General features: G+C 38.7%; 1 protein-coding gene across 4 annotated transcripts in view; it reads right to left on the reverse strand.

Annotated features, from left to right (window-relative positions):
* PCNX1 (pecanex 1) overlaps window positions 1-18,399 on the reverse strand; it is a 133,393-nt gene that overhangs the window by 49,652 nt on the left and 65,342 nt on the right. For all 4 annotated transcript variants that reach the window (XM_030559669.1, XM_030559668.1, XM_030559667.1 and 1 more), the window contains 7 exons: window positions 13,195-13,285; window positions 10,057-10,114; window positions 8,006-8,223; window positions 6,251-6,404; window positions 4,561-4,593; window positions 3,475-3,646; window positions 1,518-1,628 (listed from right to left, as the gene is read on the reverse strand). In XM_030559669.1, the coding sequence (XP_030415529.1) occupies window positions 1,518-1,628; window positions 3,475-3,646; window positions 4,561-4,593; window positions 6,251-6,404; window positions 8,006-8,223; window positions 10,057-10,114; window positions 13,195-13,285 (837 nt within the window). The remainder of the gene's footprint in view (window positions 1-1,517; window positions 1,629-3,474; window positions 3,647-4,560; window positions 4,594-6,250; window positions 6,405-8,005; window positions 8,224-10,056; window positions 10,115-13,194; window positions 13,286-18,399) is intronic.

The raw sequence follows: 18,399 nt of genomic DNA on the forward strand, positions 1-18,399 counted from the left end.
CCCTCCGCCCTGCTCTTAACCCCCACTTACCCCATCTCCATAGAGCAAGGGGGGGGCACAACAGGGCTCAGGATGGAGGGAGCTTGCTGATCTACTTAAAAAGGCAATGTACTTAAAATGGCAATGTGCATTTCCCCCACCACACAGAGTGTGTGTGTGTCTGTCTGCCATGCTGTCTCCCTGCCCTCCATTTGTGCTGCCCTGTAGAATGTGAGGCTACATTAACAACGTGTTAATCCTTGAGGGCTCAGCCAAGTGCTAGTTCATTTAGCAGCAAGGCATTCCCTGGGAAATAGCCCACCCTCTGACTTCCACCTGAATGAACCAAGCTTCACAATCATCATGGCTGTGTACGGTATTAAATTGTTTAAAACGTGTGTGTGTGCGTGCACGCACTAGAGAGATAAAAAAGTCATTTGTCCGGTGAAGAAAATTTCCCTGGAACCTAACTTCCCCTATTTACATTAATTCTTATGAGGAAATTGGATTTTCTTAACATCGTTTTACTTAAAGTTGCATTTTTCAAGAACATAACTTTAACGTTAAGCAAGGAGTTACTGTATTTAAACTGTGCCCATGAACCCTCATGATACAGGTACACTGAAGATGTTTACATCCTCACCACAACTAAAATGAGTCAAAAAAATGTACTGGGCATAGGGCTGCTCTTTTGCATTCCCTGCCCCTGAGGAGCGTACAGTATGCATAACTTACCTGAGATGAAAAGAAAGTAACTCTTAGCAGTAATCAACACTAACATCACAAGCTAATTAAGTAGCTATGTTGATGGATTTAAAACCATATCAGGCCCTGATCAGATGTGGATAAGAATAGGGAAAATTTAGGATGGATAAGTGAGGGAGAAGCAGTAAGCAAACTTTAAGTCATGTAGAGGACAACAAGGAGATGGGGAGGGAATAATGAGTTCTCAATACAGGTATACTTTCACCTGCCTTGAAATGGGAACTGCAAGCACTCTGATAAATGGGTTATAAAGATGTCACAGTTCTACATATCTTAGGCATTCATGATCTGCTTTTTACCATCATATCTAGATACCAAGTACAACAATTAAAGAAATATTCTTCTGTGAATGGACCATTTTTCTGCCCCCCATCCAAGCACAAGTCTCTTACTGGATGTACATTTGGTAGGTTTTTAAAGAGAAGCGAACAGTTTTCCTTTTCTCCCCTGCCCCAGAATTGAATTTTCTACCAGTATGTTATTTTGCAACTTTTAAAAACAGTAAGCTCTGACAGATGTCTCTTACTGTAAAAGCACAAGTATTTTACTTATACTTACACTGTGAAAGGAATTGCTCTTTGTTACAGAACTGTGCTACATGAATGAGTATGGGTTCTTTTCACTGACTTCAGTAGGTTCTGTATTTTGAGCCCAGACCTAGAAATCATGTTACTAAATAGACTTTTAAATTACATTATTAATTTGATTTGGAAAATGGTAGCAGTTGCCTGATCTAATACTTCCTCTATCTTTGATATAAAAGCTGAACTCACCATTGCCACCAAAGACATGAATATCCAGCTGTTCACAGAGGTACATCACAAATGTATTCACCTGAGGCAGTAGACCAATGAAGAATACTATAGGGAAACACAGCGTAAATACTACGGAAAAGAAAAGTAAAAAAAGTGAGTATGGAAAATTTGATATACTGCAATACTCCTCATAGTTTCTTTAAGCTCTGTGATATAGTCCAAAAAGACACAATCCAACATTGCTATGGCTATACTATATGAACTTTCAAACAGTTTCCAATTATATCAGACTTCACTTTAACTTCCACCTCCAACTTAGATTAGTCACGACATTCCAACATTCAGAGGGATAAGTACAGCTTTGCTGACTCCCAATTTAATCACCAGTGAAATCTGTGAGAGCCAGTCTAATGTGACTGGACTTTTGTATCACAAGCTTTTCATTTTCACATAGTAAAGACCATGGAAGAGGGCCTTCAGGTATAAGGTCTTGTAAATTTTTCACTCACTAAAATGAAGGCTCTCATGCCTCTTATCAGATCAAATGCAGAACTCCAGGGGGGAAATTCTGGCCTCTCTTAACTCAGCAGGGCCAAAACTTCACCCTGGCTTTTACTGTGCCACCACAGGTTTGTTGAAAAGTCAGAAGAACCTCACTGCAACCGATAAATAAGTTTACAAATTGAAGAAGAGAAGATGTTTCTTTAATTCTAGTTTCTGTCCATCCCTGTCTCCTCCCTCCCCATCCAAGGCAACCATTTGATTGGACATTACACATTGGTTATATATGCTTTTCCACCACAACAGAGACATCTTAAGCTCCTTCTCTCCCATCTTAGTTCAGACTACCAGTATTGAACTGTTGTAGCACTGTTCTCTGACAGACATTTGGAGTGGATTTAGACTATGAACCAGGTCCACAAGTCCCACTTGGTGGCCAAATGATAAAAGATGCCCTAGTTGAGCTCTCATTAGTGTGATGCCAGCACGTCAATGAAACCAACCAACTCTGAGGTTTGTCTTACCCTGCGTCTGTGTTCTTTGGCAGAAAAGTCTTAGTTCTTCAGGTGTGAATGAATTCTGGTGGTCTTGTGGTTCAGATCTGTGCTCTTTGCTTCTCCTTAGCAGTTTAAGTTTGCCACCAATGTACAGTTCTTTGTGGAGTGCAAAACAGTTTGTGAAACAGTGCCCTCAGTGTTGTCACTAGCTGCTTTGAAGGCACTTTCTCTATCTGAAATAAATTAGTGTTAATTGTTCAGAAAGAAGAGAAGAATTTAGGGGCAATGAACTGTTCACCGGGTTTTATGAGCACAATTATAAATTGCATGGGTTGAGACAAGCCTACCTGAGCAGAATATTGGAAGGAAAGGATTAAGAAGTGGATTTTTAGACAGTACAGAGAGAGTTAAAATACATTGAAAGCTATCTCAAAGATGGACAGAGCCTGGAGAAGATACCATTGCCAATCATGCTGACCAATACTGTCTCATTGTTTACTTGTACTCCCCAGTCTGTCTGTAGTCATCTGCTGCTTCTTCTCTTATATAGAGTGTAAGCTCCTTCGGGTAGGGACCATATTTTGTTCCACATTTGCATAGTGCCAAGCATAATGGGGTCCTGGTACATGACTAGGACTCCTACACCCTACAGCAATACAAATACAAATAATAAACACACCACCACCAACACTGACACACTTATTTTAAATTCCTAGCGGTTTGAGAGAGGAAAATTTTCACACTCCAAAGCTCTGTTATGGACACCAGAAAGTCTAAAGCTGCTCTCTCAAATGAAAGGAGAGTGAACTGGGGTGAGAATGTAATGCTGCAACAGTCTGACACAGAGATCTGGACCTGAGATTTATTTAATAAAAGCCTAAAATGCCTCCATTGTGGTGGAATAGCCAACTCTAACCCATGGTTAATATAATATCCTGGTTATTGGATGCTCATGTAAAAGAAAGTAAGTAACTCACCTATAACTAAGTCTCTGGCAGACAGCAGCAGCAACGGGTTGGTGAAAACCACTCCATACAACCTGAACCTTGTTGTAGATGTATTTCTGCTGCCATAATCCAACAACCATATAAGACCGCAACACAAACAAAAATAAACAGGCCTACTGTAGGCTATGATACGATTATGACCCTGAAAATGATAGAATATTTGTTTCATTACTGGACAGAAATGTGCTCTTCACATTTATAATGATAAATTCACATAACCACAAATTTTAATTTTTGCCCATCCTTTTCTCCAAAAGTCCTCTCCTGTAGTTTGTCAACATCTCTTAAAGAATATTTTATGACCATACATTGAGGAGTTTTTATAATCTGTCTTATATTGCTGTAATGACGGACACTTATGGTTCCAATGTTCAATGCCTTTCTAGATGAACAGATTTACCTTTACTCTCCCTCAGGTTTTTAAACAACGTTTCTTACGGAGATATTAAAACAGACTATGCGCCAAGTGTTCTTGTAAATAAAACTGAAAAAATGTGTTTTTATTAGATGTATACCTCAAACTAAAACATTTTGTATTTATTGGTCAGATTTTGCTGCTGCTAAAAAGCTAGACTGTTAGATATGTAATAAAAATACAGTCACTACCACCTACAATACTGTACATAGCTTCCTTAAGAGGCCTGATATAGTTTCTCACCTCTGGCTTAGGTCACAAGTAAAATAAACTTCTGTCAGACCGATCTAATACATGCTTAATAAAATTTTCTGCTCTCAGCCTTCAACAGTAACAATCTGAACTCTTTCCATTTTCAGAAGTGCTTTATAACTAGTCCTCATAATACACCTGAGAGTTAAATAGTCACAATTTTAGAGATTGAAAAACTACAACAAAGAGGTTGTGACTTGCCCAACCCACGGAAAGCCATAATTGGATTAAATACTCAGATTTCCCAATTCTGTACAATAATAGAGGTCTCTTATCCCAAAGATGGCACTTCTCCCCAGATGCTAAAGACTCAGGCAAAGAGAGTTAATCCTCAGTGGTGGAAGTGCTGGACCCACTAGGGCACTGAAATGGCATACGCAGTGACTTACATGTCGAGGGGAAGAAGAATCTGGTTGAACACTCTGAAAGTAAAATGGAAAGAGAGGAACATTATTTTGGGGACTGCTATCTTTAGAGCATTATTCCAGTTGGTAACCCTGATTCAAGGATTATTATACAGATAAGATTCCAAGAGTGTCAGTCCATCTGTGTATCACTGTGAAACCTAGAATGTCTGTTGAACCAGAATAAAGCAATGGAAACAGCTTCAAGCATGGTTGAGAGCTCTTTTGGTTCAGAATATCACCAGTTGCAATCATACTGGGTTTCACAGTCTTTTACTACCCAGTTTTTAAGTTGTCGGTCATTTTGACTTTATGAACAACATCTGAGAGACGGTAAAACACATGTCTATGCCATGCCAAGAGTCCTCGACCACTGTGATAGAGGAAACTCAACCAACCGTCACCCTGATTCTACAGCGAATCTGAATGCAACAATTTCATTGGTTGTATGAGGGAGACTACACAGATGGTGGGTTACTTGGCCCAGGTGCGACATCTGAGACACAGCATGGGGCTTTTCAGCCACTAGAAATCTGTAACTTTTGTAAATATTTACTAGATACCTTGTGAAATTTAAAACGCCTGCTGGGGACCTGATAGAACTTCCAACACTAACTAATCTGATACTGAGAAACTTTTTACTTTGGAAATTAAACTTTCACAAGCTTCTTCTCTGCACACGCTTTCACTAAGGACTAGTGGGCAAAAGCAGTTAACTTCTTACAGCAAGCAGTTTTTGAATCATGAGTAGACAGTTAAACAGAGACTGGGATGCTGGAAGATCAATTTTTACAAGTCTCATAACACAACACAGATTATCTAAGTTTTATAGAAGAAATTCTCATGCTAGAGGAGATCCAAATTACTTCTGACTCATTCTTCTTTTCTCAAACTCCCTTTGCTTCTTAGAATGTAAGCCATCTTTTAACCAAACTCTATTTTGGAATGACCTTCCTGGCAATTTGACATCTGGTGAAATGCTATGATATAGAGTAGAAAAAGGAATATCTGTGTATTTTTGGAGTGAAATCCTCATTTATTTAAATAATGAATTACAATAAAAGTGTCCTTCAATGTTCTGACCTTTCTTGCCAATCTTTTAAAAATACACTGACAGATCAAATCAACAAATAAAACAACTGACATCTCCACATAATCCCCACACCACCAATACCTAACTCTACAAAAACTCATATTGCCAACAGGCCAGGGAGAAAGGATGGGCCCATGCCATGTCTCTGAATGGCTAACACACTCAGGCCATACCAGACCAGAAGGAAGCGAGTTCCAAAGGTCCAGGGCCCTAACAGAACACATTACCAATCATTCCCTTTTGTTATACCAATGGGGTTTCAATTCAGTTGTTTCCCCTGGCCACACTTGTGGTGGTATGTCATGGGCAGAGAGGTTTAGATTTTTATGGCTCCTGTTTAACAAATATACCCAAGACTACTCCAGTGAAATGACCTTGTGTGGCCTTATTCCAAACTTTAGCAGAAGCCAAAATTTTTGTTTTGCAAACTTCTATACAGCTCTCTTTCCAAAGTTCTTGGTAGCTTAAGCACTCAGCCTTCCCAGACACCTTTGAAAAAGAAAGTCTGTCACACAAGTCCTCAACAGTTTATTTCTATTGTTTAAAATTGTAAGTAAAAATGAAGATAAAAAACTAAGGTACCTTGAGTAGTGAGTACTGACAACTGGCTATTACCAGACAAAACTGGAAGACCCAGATATCCTTGAAAAAGCCCTCTATAAGGAGTACAGAACCCAGGAAAGCAACTAAAATAGCTAGGATGACAGCTAACACATTTTCAAGGATCTCACGATTCCTGTAGGGGGGGGAAAAAAAAGTAATATAAAAAAGCTGGATAGGTTTAGAAGAGATTGGCAGAGAACAGCTAGCACAGAAGCCTAGCAAATAAGCTATGCTGCTGGTAGCAAAACAGGCCTGAACTCTTGCATAGTACATATTAGCAAACTGTAATACATATCTGTTAGCAAAGCTTAGGCAAAAGCTACCGTGAGTTCAGTGATTGAGATAAATGGGAATGGAAGTGGCAGTAGGGGGAGGGTGGGGTGACAACTGCCATCCCAACAGCCTTTTGATATACACATGGTGTCTTCTGAAGCATATTTACAGTTGACAAAAGGTGGTGTACAACACAAATTTTCATAAGGGGCTGGAGGCAGTGCCTGGTCTCACCCAGCAGCAGCAGCTCCTGTCCCATAGGACTGGACACTTTGCTTTGCCAAGTGCACCATGCTGCAATGCCACTCACTCATATTTGGCCCAGCTAAACCTAAATGGCACTCCGACCCCGTGTAGAAGGTTGCAACGCCCAGGATGGAGAACGAGGCCCAGCCCTCTGGCCCAGGACCGCCACTGCTGGGTAACTGCAGGGCTGGCTTGCTCTCCAGCCCACCACTAAATGACCCATTGCCCCTTCCCTTCCATTTGCCATCCACTGCATGAGTTCAGTGAAGGTTGAAGACATTCAGCATCTTGAAAAATTGGGCCTTTAAGAAGCAGCTTTGATGACCTCAAAGTAGTTAAATGCTCAGCTAGATGGAGAATGGTGGCCTGTAACATGGGCCTGTCTCAGAGTTCCGTAAAGGGTGCTCAGGAGCCTAACATCACATTAGGGAAGGCAAGAAAAAAAAATACTTTAGCCATCTCATTTGTATGCAACATGGTTATTTATTTAATAGGACTGTATAGTGCAAGAATTGAAATTACACTCTCACTCAGTGGAACTAAGCCACTCAAGTCAGACTAAGCAAACTACAGGGTAATGCTGGCTAAAGAAATAATAGGTGTTTACATAGTTATTATTGCAGAGACAATCACACTGAGGAAAATTTAAAATTACTGTTTAAACTTCAATACACTGAACATGTCCAAAAGGGATTCAAGCTCACTTTATTTCAACAGGTGACACCAAGTAACATGATTCAGCTATTTCTGCCTATAAGATGGCACTCTGGGATTGCTGTCACCTCTTGAATCATATTTGCATTATTTCAGTTTGCAACCATCATTTGGAGTGGTTTTGAAGCTAATGTTATCTTGTACCAAGCCAATTATCTGGTTTTACAGCCAAGTGTGCAACAGCAATCCTTCTCATTCTATTTCTAAACAGTTCCTAAAGGAGTCACCATCAGGTTTCCATATAAGGTATCTTATATTTGAATCAATAATTTGGAATTTTCCAAGTTAATACTAATGGGGGTGGGATGAAAAAATAGAAATTAGCTTTCACAATATTAGTACAATTATATTTTGTTCGGTTTCCTTTTTCAGTGTTCAATAAATTTATATGGCTTGGCAAGGATACATCCATTTGTACTATATGGTATATTATTCAAAATTTAGTTACAAATCTTAATCTGCTCCTTTGAGCTGCAATATGGTAGTACATGAGGATCTCACCTATCAAACAAAGCCAAGAGAGTTAGCCTATCAAAATTAATGCCAATCCACAGCTTGGGTAGGATCCAAAAGCGATAGTATTGTTTAACTTTCTGGGCTGCTTCCTCTTGTGATTGCATACGGTCCTGAAGGTCAGGGCTTAGGTCAACGTCTTGGTGCTCCAGTAGATCTGTATCTATAGTTAACAGCCTGTTCAACCTGATCTGAGGAAGAGAAAGCTAAAAGAAAATAAGTATTAAGAGTACAAGTTATAATTATATTTCATATTAACTACATCTTTGAAGATTAAGTAGTTTTGGTTTTGAAATACTATTTGCTAGTTACCACTTATTTTCTCTGCCTGTCGACAGACGTATGAGTGGCACCAGCAGAGGTGCATGCAAAGATAATCTGGCATTCTTACTTTTGCAGCATGCAAGTGTCTGCTAAACTAATTATTTTATTTATGGTAGAAACTCCAAACCTGAAGAAAGGTGAACTAATGAGGCAAGCAAAAGTAATACTTGCCACAGATAGAGACTAATTCTGATTTTAGATAAGTGACTATACATTGACATCTCATGTAGTCAGCTATGCTGCATGCAAACCCATGGTCAACTTGGTTGTTGATTTTGTGAGGCAAAGCAACATACTCATGTTTCAATTATCAGACTTATGCCTAGAGTATTTAATATATACTTAAGTTTTAAACAATAGGGTTTGCTCTCACTAGCAAAGTATTATTCATGATTGGCCATGCTTTCCTATCTCTTCCTTCCCCTGCCATTTAATGTCAGAGTTCTTCCCTGAAATCTCAGTACCACCACAGAACACACAAAACTACGATACCTCAGGATACATGTGACTTAAGAGCGAGAAGCAGTGTTACAAAAGTATGTAGTACAAACCCTACTGCCTAACCAAGTGTGTAAATACTGTGAAAAGGTCAAGTGACATTTTAAAGAGGTCTCATTTATTCTTTACATATAATTCTGTAGAGACTGTAAAAAATATTTTAATATGAAGTTGTAGCTGGCATTTAAGCTCTTTTTTAAAATTAAAAAGCAACATTGTTCAATTTGAACAAAAAAACAAAAACAAAAAACACCTGCCTAAAAATTGTGTACCTATGTCGTTACATCTAAGATTATTGTAAACAAAATAAAAGAATCTATTTTTCAGTTTGGTTACTTTGTACGTTCAACAGCTGTGTGTGTATACTCAGTTTCAGAGTTCTCCTATATTATCCTATTACTTTTTTTAAGAGGAAATTTCAAAATTCAGAACATACAATTTAAAATGGAGTCCTAGCAGAAACTTGATTTTTTTTCACATCAGTTTTTTAAAAGTTGACAGAATCTTTTTAAAGCAATGTCACTACAAAAGTATCAGAGGGGTAGCTGTGTTAGTCTGGATCTGTAAAAGCAGCAAAGAATCCTGTGGCACCTTATAGACTAACAGACGTTTTGGAGCATGAGCTTTCGTGGGTGAATACCCACTTTGTCAGATGCATGTAGTGGAAATTTCCAGGGGCAGGTATATATATGCAGGTAAGCTAGAGATAATGAGGTTAGTTCAATCAGGGAGGATGAGGCCCTGTTCTAGCAGTTGAGGTGTGAAAACCAAGGGAGGAGAAACTGGTTTTGTAGTTGGCAAGTCATTCACAGTCTTTGTTTAATCCTGAGCTGATGGTGTCAAATTTGCAGATGAACTGAGGCTCAGCAGTTTCTCTTTGAAGTCTGGTCCTGAAGTTTTTTTGCTGCAGGATGGCCACCTTAAGGTCTTCTATAGTGTGGCCAGGGAGGCTGAAGTGTTCTCCTAAAGGTTTTTATATATTGCCATTCCTAATACCTGATTTGTGTCCATTTATCCTCTTCCGTAGAGACTGTCCAGTTTGGCCGATGCACATAGCAGAGGGCCATTGCTGGCATATATTACACTGGTGGACGTGCAGGTGAATGAACCGGTGATGGTATGGCTGACACCATATGATACTGCAGATCAGTGCTCTAAAAATGTGCATGCAAATAGGCAAAAGGTTGCTTTATCACAAACAATTAAAAAAAACTTACTAGATCATGTGGATAAAAGCGAACTGAGGTAGAACTTGATATGTGAGAGTCCGTGTCACTATAGGAACAGAAAAATACTTTAAATTAACGTTACATTTGATTTCAACAAGCCACTTCAGTGTATTTAAATGCCTGAAGTTTTATCTTCCCCCAAAGCAAGACCAAACTTTTAGCACAAGTACCTTCATTCATTTTTGTAATTTCTTAGACTTCACACTAATGTATTTCAAACAAATTAGTTGCATTTTAAGATGCTTCTTACATGTAAACCAAGAAGAGTGACAACACCACTTACCCACGTACTGAATGGCAAAGAGCTTATATGTGACAGTATCTGCTACAACCACAATAATAAAGATGCTCTCTTCTTCCTCACCTCTACCATATAAACTATACTTTGCCACAGATCTCCAGATTGGCTACCAGTTGTTGTCACAGAAGGAATTATCTCATTTCCTGTTGCCTGAGTGAACTCTTTTTTAAACTTGTTAGCCCTCAGAAGATGAGCACTAGTCATCCCTTAATAAAAATCTGAGTATTTTTCCTTTGGGCTCACAAGGAGAGAGAATCTGGTGGACTTTTGCTCCTACCTCCATCTCTCTCTCCCATTTCTACTGCACCGCAACATTGTTGCTGATAGTTTTACCCTAACTATATAACAAAGCAATGTAGGAGTCTAACCTTCATTGAAAGTCACTTCTATAAAAACTAAAATACGTTTGAAAATGTAATGTAGGCATTTTAAAAAATATTACCCTCAATCTCTAGTCAGAAATTCAAACAAAGTTATCCCGCCATTTTCACTCATTTTAGGCCAGATTGCTTTTAATGGATTCCAGTATCAAACCCTTGCTTCTCACAGCAACGTTAAATTTATAGCAAGAACTTGGACAATTTCATGTCAATGTAGTATGCAATGAAATGTCAGAATTACACCAAGTTTAAACACATTTCCTTTATTCCCTCTCCCTCAGACTTTTTAGAAGAGCAGGATGTGCCCTCAGGAATGTGTCTAACAGGGTCTCAAAGCTGCAAACTCTGGAACTACCCAGATTTTTTTCTAGTTTGTGCCGGCCCCTATCATATGCTATTTCTGAACATCAGACCATGCTCCTCATTGTAAGAGTAAGCGATGTGAAATAAAATTGTAATCTTTAGTCTAAAATGAAGACTGTCATTCTGCAGGACTTTTTCAGTTAATTTTAAAGCCCACACCCAAAAGCCATAGCCAAGTTATACTTTAGATCAGAAAACATGGCAAAACACTCACGCAAAAAAGCCTGCTGAAAAAGCTGTACTGGCAGTTAGAAGAATTTATCAAAGTCCAATTTAGTTAAGGCACTCTGAATGTGGATTTTTGGGTTTGCAGTTGACTGCAAGTTCAGGCCAATGAGATTCTACTGCTGTGGCAAGCGATGGCCAAGACAGCTAGTTGTGTACTCCCTGCACACGAAGGGTACGAAGGAAAAAACATAACACCTCCTGCACCCTCCCTTTGGATTTAATAGCATTCTGAACAGGACTGAGTCATTTATAATTGGGCCATAGTGGTGGTGTTCCTCCAAGTGCCCAACTTCTCATTACTCAACAAGCCTCACCTATCTGCACTTGTTCATCAGCCTCCACAACTTCATCTCAGTGAGGCTGTTCTACATTTGTAGGATGTAGAAAATTTTCATTTTGCTTTTTATAAAACTTCTAAATTCAGTAACTACCATAAGTACAGAATGAAGCTTCTAGTGTATGTGTTCCTGCACAGAGCAGCTGCCCAAAAAAAGAAGTGAAAGCAACTCTGGACAATTCATCCCAAAACTCCAGTCAAAAGATTTATTCTACACCAGGTGTAGGCAACCTACAGCATGTGTGTCAAAGGTGGCATGTGAGCTGACTTTCAGTGGCACTCACGCTGCCTGGGTCCTGGCCACTGGTCCGGGGGCCTCTGCATTTTGATTTAATTTTAAATGAAACTTCTAAAACATTTTAAAAACCTTATTTACTTTACATACAACAATAGTTTAGTTATATATTATAGACTTATAGAAGGAGACCTTCTAAAAACGTTAAAATGTATTACTGGCATGCAAAACCTTAAATTAGAGTGAATAAATGCAGACTCGGCACACCACTTTTGAAAGGTTGCCGACCCATTCTACACTATGACAATGCATTCAGTGTATGGAGATTTTGGTGCAGGTAGGAGGTAAGTGTTTAAAATCTCCCAAAAGCTAGACTAATTTTACCTCTCAAAATTACAACTACTCACAGAAATGAGAAGGTTGAAAGTTAATATCTCAATTAGATTGGGTCAGTTCATACTGCTCTTGAGTGCGAAACCCAATGCTTTCTCTACAGCTGTGCAGGGCGCTCTTAGCAAGACCACCGCTATTAAAATGTACACTACATAAGGGCAGATCTGGCAGGCCCATGCAAGGAATACACAAGTGTGTCCAAGGTCAGCTCCACAGGAGGTCCCTGTGTACTGCTGCACAGCAGGGATTTGGAGTGGTATCTCTTGATCCATTGCTACATGGATCCAACAGTTGTTTGCCCATGGGCACAAATGATGGAGGTTACTTTAATCCTGAGGATGGAGTAGTAGGCCCAGAGCAATTCTGCTGCACTTAAGTGGCAGACATAGCACTCTTTCTAGCACCAGGAAAACTTCCCAGTGCCCAGCTTGCTTTTCAGGCCATGTTTGCAGGCAGGCATGTTACACTTCTCTACACTGTTTCAAACTATCTGCACACTCAATAACATAGTACTATCAATTTACATTTGCTTCACAAATGGAAGTTCATTTTGTAGCCTAATTGCTAAATTTTATTTATCATATGCTCTGAAGAAACTGATAGTAAGTTCCCCAAGGGGGAAAAAAACAAACAGTCTTCTACAGACTATATGGAAATACATTTGTCAATCCTTGAGTGAACACACTTACTGTTATCAGGAACAGCAATAATTTTCCAAGGTATGTGTCACTTTAATGCTGTTTTCTGCTAAACTTGTTCATTTCACAATAGTAAAGAGAGACACAGGATTACGTTTTTTATACTTCAAGGTCTTCTATAACTGAAATTAAATGCTTGTAACTATACTGCAGATAAGATAAGAAGCCTTCTGACTGGCCTTCACACACACCAGATGTTGGATGATCTTCTTGCAGCTGGCTCAAAGTTCACAAGTGACATGTCACAGCCTCCCATCTCGAAGAGTGTAGAACTAAACTTACCTATTAAAGAAAAGGTCAAGAAAGATCAAATATTCAATAGTGCTTCATCCCAGCAGTGCTGATTTCCAAAGAGTAACATTTAAATGGATTGCTATAAATGGAGGTCTCAAAACAAATAAGTCATCACGTAAAATGTGACTAGCATAATGGATTAACAAAATATCAGGAAGGGGTAGCAAAAGCTTGGATTGCTTAGCATTCTCCTCTAATACCAAAGTGATGTGTCTCATGTCAATTTACATGATATACATTTTAGACACAACTGCAATTCATTATAAATTACGCTTGTCAGGATAATAATATTGGAGATACAGGGAAACAACAGTGAATTAACCCAACAGAAATACAGCGGTAGCCTTTCAATGAATATGCAGACAAGCTACTTGAAATGGCAAATTGCATTAGTGGGGTTTCATAGAAAATACACTACTGTGCGCTTTGAGCCATGTGGCTGTTACAACAGTCTGCTCAATCATCCACCATTAGCAATTGGAACCATGACATTTAACTAAGGCAGAAATCCCACAGGTGGCAAAATTAAGAGGCTTTTAAAGCCAGGTTTCTGCTTGAAAAGAAAAAGAAAATTCTATAGAGAGCATAAGTGTTTTGTCAGTTATACTTCTGTCCATGCTTGTCTTTGGAGAGGAGAAAAGAACTGCAAGCAGAGAGACCTAGGATCAAGCACTTAACAGGGTTTGGAGAATGAAGGCATTATTGGGAGCTAAAGAAACACCATTAATTTGATGTTTTTACATTGGCTAAACCAGCATCTATTTCAACAACGATGAGAGAGCAAGCCTGTTCCTAAATCTAAGAACTATAGAAGAAAACAGTTAGAAATGAAAATTAAGCCCAAACAGTAAACTGCCTGACCCACAAGATACTTGTCCTTACTGTGCCCTTCTCTCCCAAAAACCTTGAAGATTGCCCCAAAGTCCAGATTCAGGATATTTCAGCCTAAAGATTAGAAAATGAAATCTAAAGTCTTTTAATGGAAAATGTTCTGCTATCAACTCCATCTCCTGCAGAATAAATATCTCTGGCAATCTCTCATGTAGATAGTTTTAGAGCTATTAAATCAAAATCAACACTGTAAACTTTAGCTTGTGTGTCCGGCATTTTTTAATTTTATAAGAAAAATATATTTTTCTGCTCCCTGATATTTAAAAGCTTGTGTGCAGTCCCAAGAGCAACATCTAACATGATCAGACCCTCTCCTTCCTCCTTTCTGTACATACACCTGACTGCTCAGAAGCTTCTATACCCCAAATTCTTGTAGAGTCCTGGAGGCAGGTAAATCTGAGCTCCACATAGAGAAGTATATGAAGGCGAGGAATAGGAAACGCAACTGACAGCCAACAAAAACAGTGTAACTGATGCAAAGTGCTTTTAATTGCACAAAATAAGCAGAAAATATCTGCATAAAAATAAAAAACTTCCCACTGAGTTAGACACTTTAAGTGCTACTTGTAACAGTAGTAGTTATAAAAGAATAATCGAAAAGGAACCGTGGAGCAACCTGGTCACTTGTAAATTAGACTTAAGAGGAGAAGGCTGTTTTGACAAGACATTTATACATGTTATAAGTTGCATACACTGTGCACTAAACTTGGCTACAGAAAGTTTGTCCACTATATCTAATTATATTTGCTATGGGTTATAGTAGTTAGCGGACACTATAGATATTTGAATTAATGTTTCAAATGTCAGTGTCTTTTTGTAAGTTTAAGACCTCAGTTAGGCTCTCCAGTTAAGTGTCCATGGTTTACTGAAGTTTAATTTTAACTAATGCCCCATACATCTGCTCTTTCACCACTGATTTATCCCATTTATATAATTAAGTTTCACAATTACATCAGTAGAAAGATTTTAGTAGTTGAAGTGAACTTCAGCATCAGATCAGACGGTTCATATTCTGGCCAGGACATAATTATTTATGACTGATCAAAAAAATCACATTACAACACATGCACACATTATCTTTAAAAGAAACAGGCAAATCAGCAAGGGTTTTCCCAATTCTTGAAGCTCACGAACAATTGAGCTAACAGCCTGTTATGTGAGTCAACACAGGCAATCCAATTATTACAATCAGAACAGAGTATTCACCAAAAATATCCTCTCAATCTGTTGGATTTAGATAATTTAGTTCAATAAAATTTGTGTGCCATTAAGGACTAGTCTCCTTTGGACATCAAAGTAAGTTTGTTGTCTTAAAAGATTATACTATTACATCAACATTGTCTCAGAAGAGTTTGCAGCTGTGGAAGTTCTAACATACACTTTCTTCACCCCAACACCTCTTTGAATCTATCAAAATCCAGATCTGCAAATGGAGAATATTTCAAGCACTTAAAGTCTACCGTGGGATAAAATATTCCCTGGAAGTAGAAATATGACAAATAATTGCAGCAAATGACAAAACACTCAAAATGTAAGATTTCTTATTTCCATTTGAATGGATGCACCTTTACCAAGATATCTTCCATGCCTCACACTTTTGCGAAAAATTGATACCCTTCCTAGTGAAAGTTAGCTTGCTTGTGTGAAAAAATATGGCTCTAAGATTCAAATTTTGGCATCTTCTTGATAAAACATAGTTGTCCTTTTTTAAAAGGAAAGAAAGTGATGTTCTATTAACATATTAAGTCACCCAAAGCAGGAAAGACTAATAAAAAGATTGTTTTGGGTTTTTTGGGGGGGTGCGATGGAGTTAAGTTTTGGGTGTCCTTGGAGATTCTATTATTAAGCTCCAGAGTTTCAGTCTGAGTTAAATGATTTTTTCAACTGCAGTCTTCATGAATTGCTATAATGTCTTTTGGCTAGATATCATATGCTCAGAAAACCAAGGACTAGGGCATCATGGAAGCTTATAAACAGACTTTCAGCATCTGTGAGATCCTTACAATACAGTGTAGAAACGACCAGATGAAGTAGTCACAAAGTTCCTCTCCCAAGTTCTAGTCAAAATATGCCAATGGACACATATCTAACTCTGTACTTTTAACTATGGAAGACTATAAATAGATATTGAATGTTTACCACGTAAGAATCTATCCCCCTCCATCCTCTTACCACAGCAGTCTTTGAAAATAAAAATTAAGATTTTTTAAAATCTCATGCTACTTTTAACTAGTTTGAGTATAAAACGTCTGTACAATTTCAGAACAGTCTTTTATCATGTTGCAATTTTCTGAGGCAAAGCAGAAGTGATATTGCTTACTCCTGGGAATAAAGAGATAGTAAATAATAAAACTGCTTCAGTTTTAAGTATTCAGATTCTCAATATATCTTTTTATTAAGTTATAATTGTTTTAACAATTGTGATTTGAGAAAGGAGACTATTTAAACAAATTTCAGCTGTGCAGCAGATGACCCAAGCTTATCCTGCAGGCACAGAAATACAGGCAGTAATATGGTTGGCCACTAGATGGCATCTGCCCACACTACTCCTTAGTTACTGTTTGATAGACATATTAGTAACTTTTTATACAAAGGAAGAGCTGTGAATTCTAAGAAAACTCTGCTTATGGATGTGTTCAGATTAAAAATACTTCCAGAGTATTAACAGTTATGTCAACCTACTTAGAGAAGCTCTGGGATATTTGCATATAACCAATACAGTGATACTCAAGCACCAAAGTACAGATTACATTCTTGAACTGAGATGGCAAGAAGAAAAGATGAATGTGGGCATTTGTGAAAAGGATCAGAGAATACTATGTGCCCAAGGACAGAGGAGTGGTGGCTCTAGAATGAGAAGTGTAGAGATCCATGGGACCCTGTCTGAGCTGGACTTCAGCAGCTACGAGGTGCAAGAAAGGCAGAATCAGCACCTCAGATGGCTGAAGCCAGAAATACTTACCTTGTATAAAACATGCTTAGAAACTAAATGTTCTGAAATATTCTCCTGACAAATTACTTCCAGAACTCACTTCACGTTTCCTATTGGTTAAAGATCAGTTTGCCTTTGACTAGCCTCTTAGGGTCTAGTTCTGCAAGATGCTGAAAGCCTTGATGAAGCAATTTGGTCAGATTAGCATGAGTTGAAGTCTATATTAACATTAGAATGAATTAGAACATGTTACAAAGTATTAGGTAACACCATATCTTTAAATCCTAGTTAAGACAAACCCACTCAAATCGACAGAAGTTAAGGACATTCCCCACTGTGCAAAATTGCATCTTAAAAGGAGAGGAAATTTAACTGACCTCAGACTTTGGGGTAAAGTCCGTATAATTTTTTTGGAACTCTAAAGTGTTTTTTTTTTTAAATATAAGGTAAAAGTTTATGAAAATAATAGCCCAACAATCGAAAGCAACCTGACAAACTACCAAACTGGAGATTTCCCAAAGGTACAAATGAAAACTAAGCATCTGCTACTTGTGCCTTTAAAAATTCCCCTACCCACACCCATTTGTTTTATTATTTTGCATATATGTTTGAGAACTGATTCAGATTCAAGCATTTATACTGGCAAGTGATTGAAGTAATGCTGAGAGGCAGTACTGTAAATTGTGATCTTCTACTGGGCTTTTCCAAGGATCTGAAAATTCTGTAAAACATCAATAAATTAAAACCTTGCAATACACCTGAGAGGTAATCATCATCCCCACTTCAGAGATAAGGAAAAAGGGGTGAAGCAATTTGCCCAAGGTCATAGAAGTCTGTGACACAGCTTAGAATAAAACCTAGGGTTTCGAATCCCTAGATCTGTGCTATAACCACAAGATCAACCATATTACACCTTTTAAAATGAAGGATACAACTGTCTCTGAAGTACACAAGAATGGTTTACAGCAGAGGTGGGCAAACTTTTTGGCCCAAGGGCCACATTAGGGTTGCAAAACTGTATGAAGGGCCAGGCAGGGAAGGCTGTGCCTCCTCAAACAGCCTGGCCCCTGTGCCCTATCCACCCCCTCCGACTTCCTGCCCCCTGACTGCCCCCCTCAGAACTCCCAGCCCATCCAACCCACCCTGCTCCTTGTTCTGTAACCGCCCCCTCCCAGGGCCCCCAGCCCCTAACTGGGATCCCACTCCCTATCCAACCTCCCCTGCTCCTTGTCCCCTAACCACACCCTCTCGGGACCCCACCCCGATCGAACCCCCCTGC

This window comes from Gopherus evgoodei, chromosome 4 (genome assembly GCF_007399415.2).
Source record: "Gopherus evgoodei ecotype Sinaloan lineage chromosome 4, rGopEvg1_v1.p, whole genome shotgun sequence".
In the NCBI taxonomy this organism is placed as follows: Eukaryota; Metazoa; Chordata; order Testudines; family Testudinidae; genus Gopherus; species Gopherus evgoodei.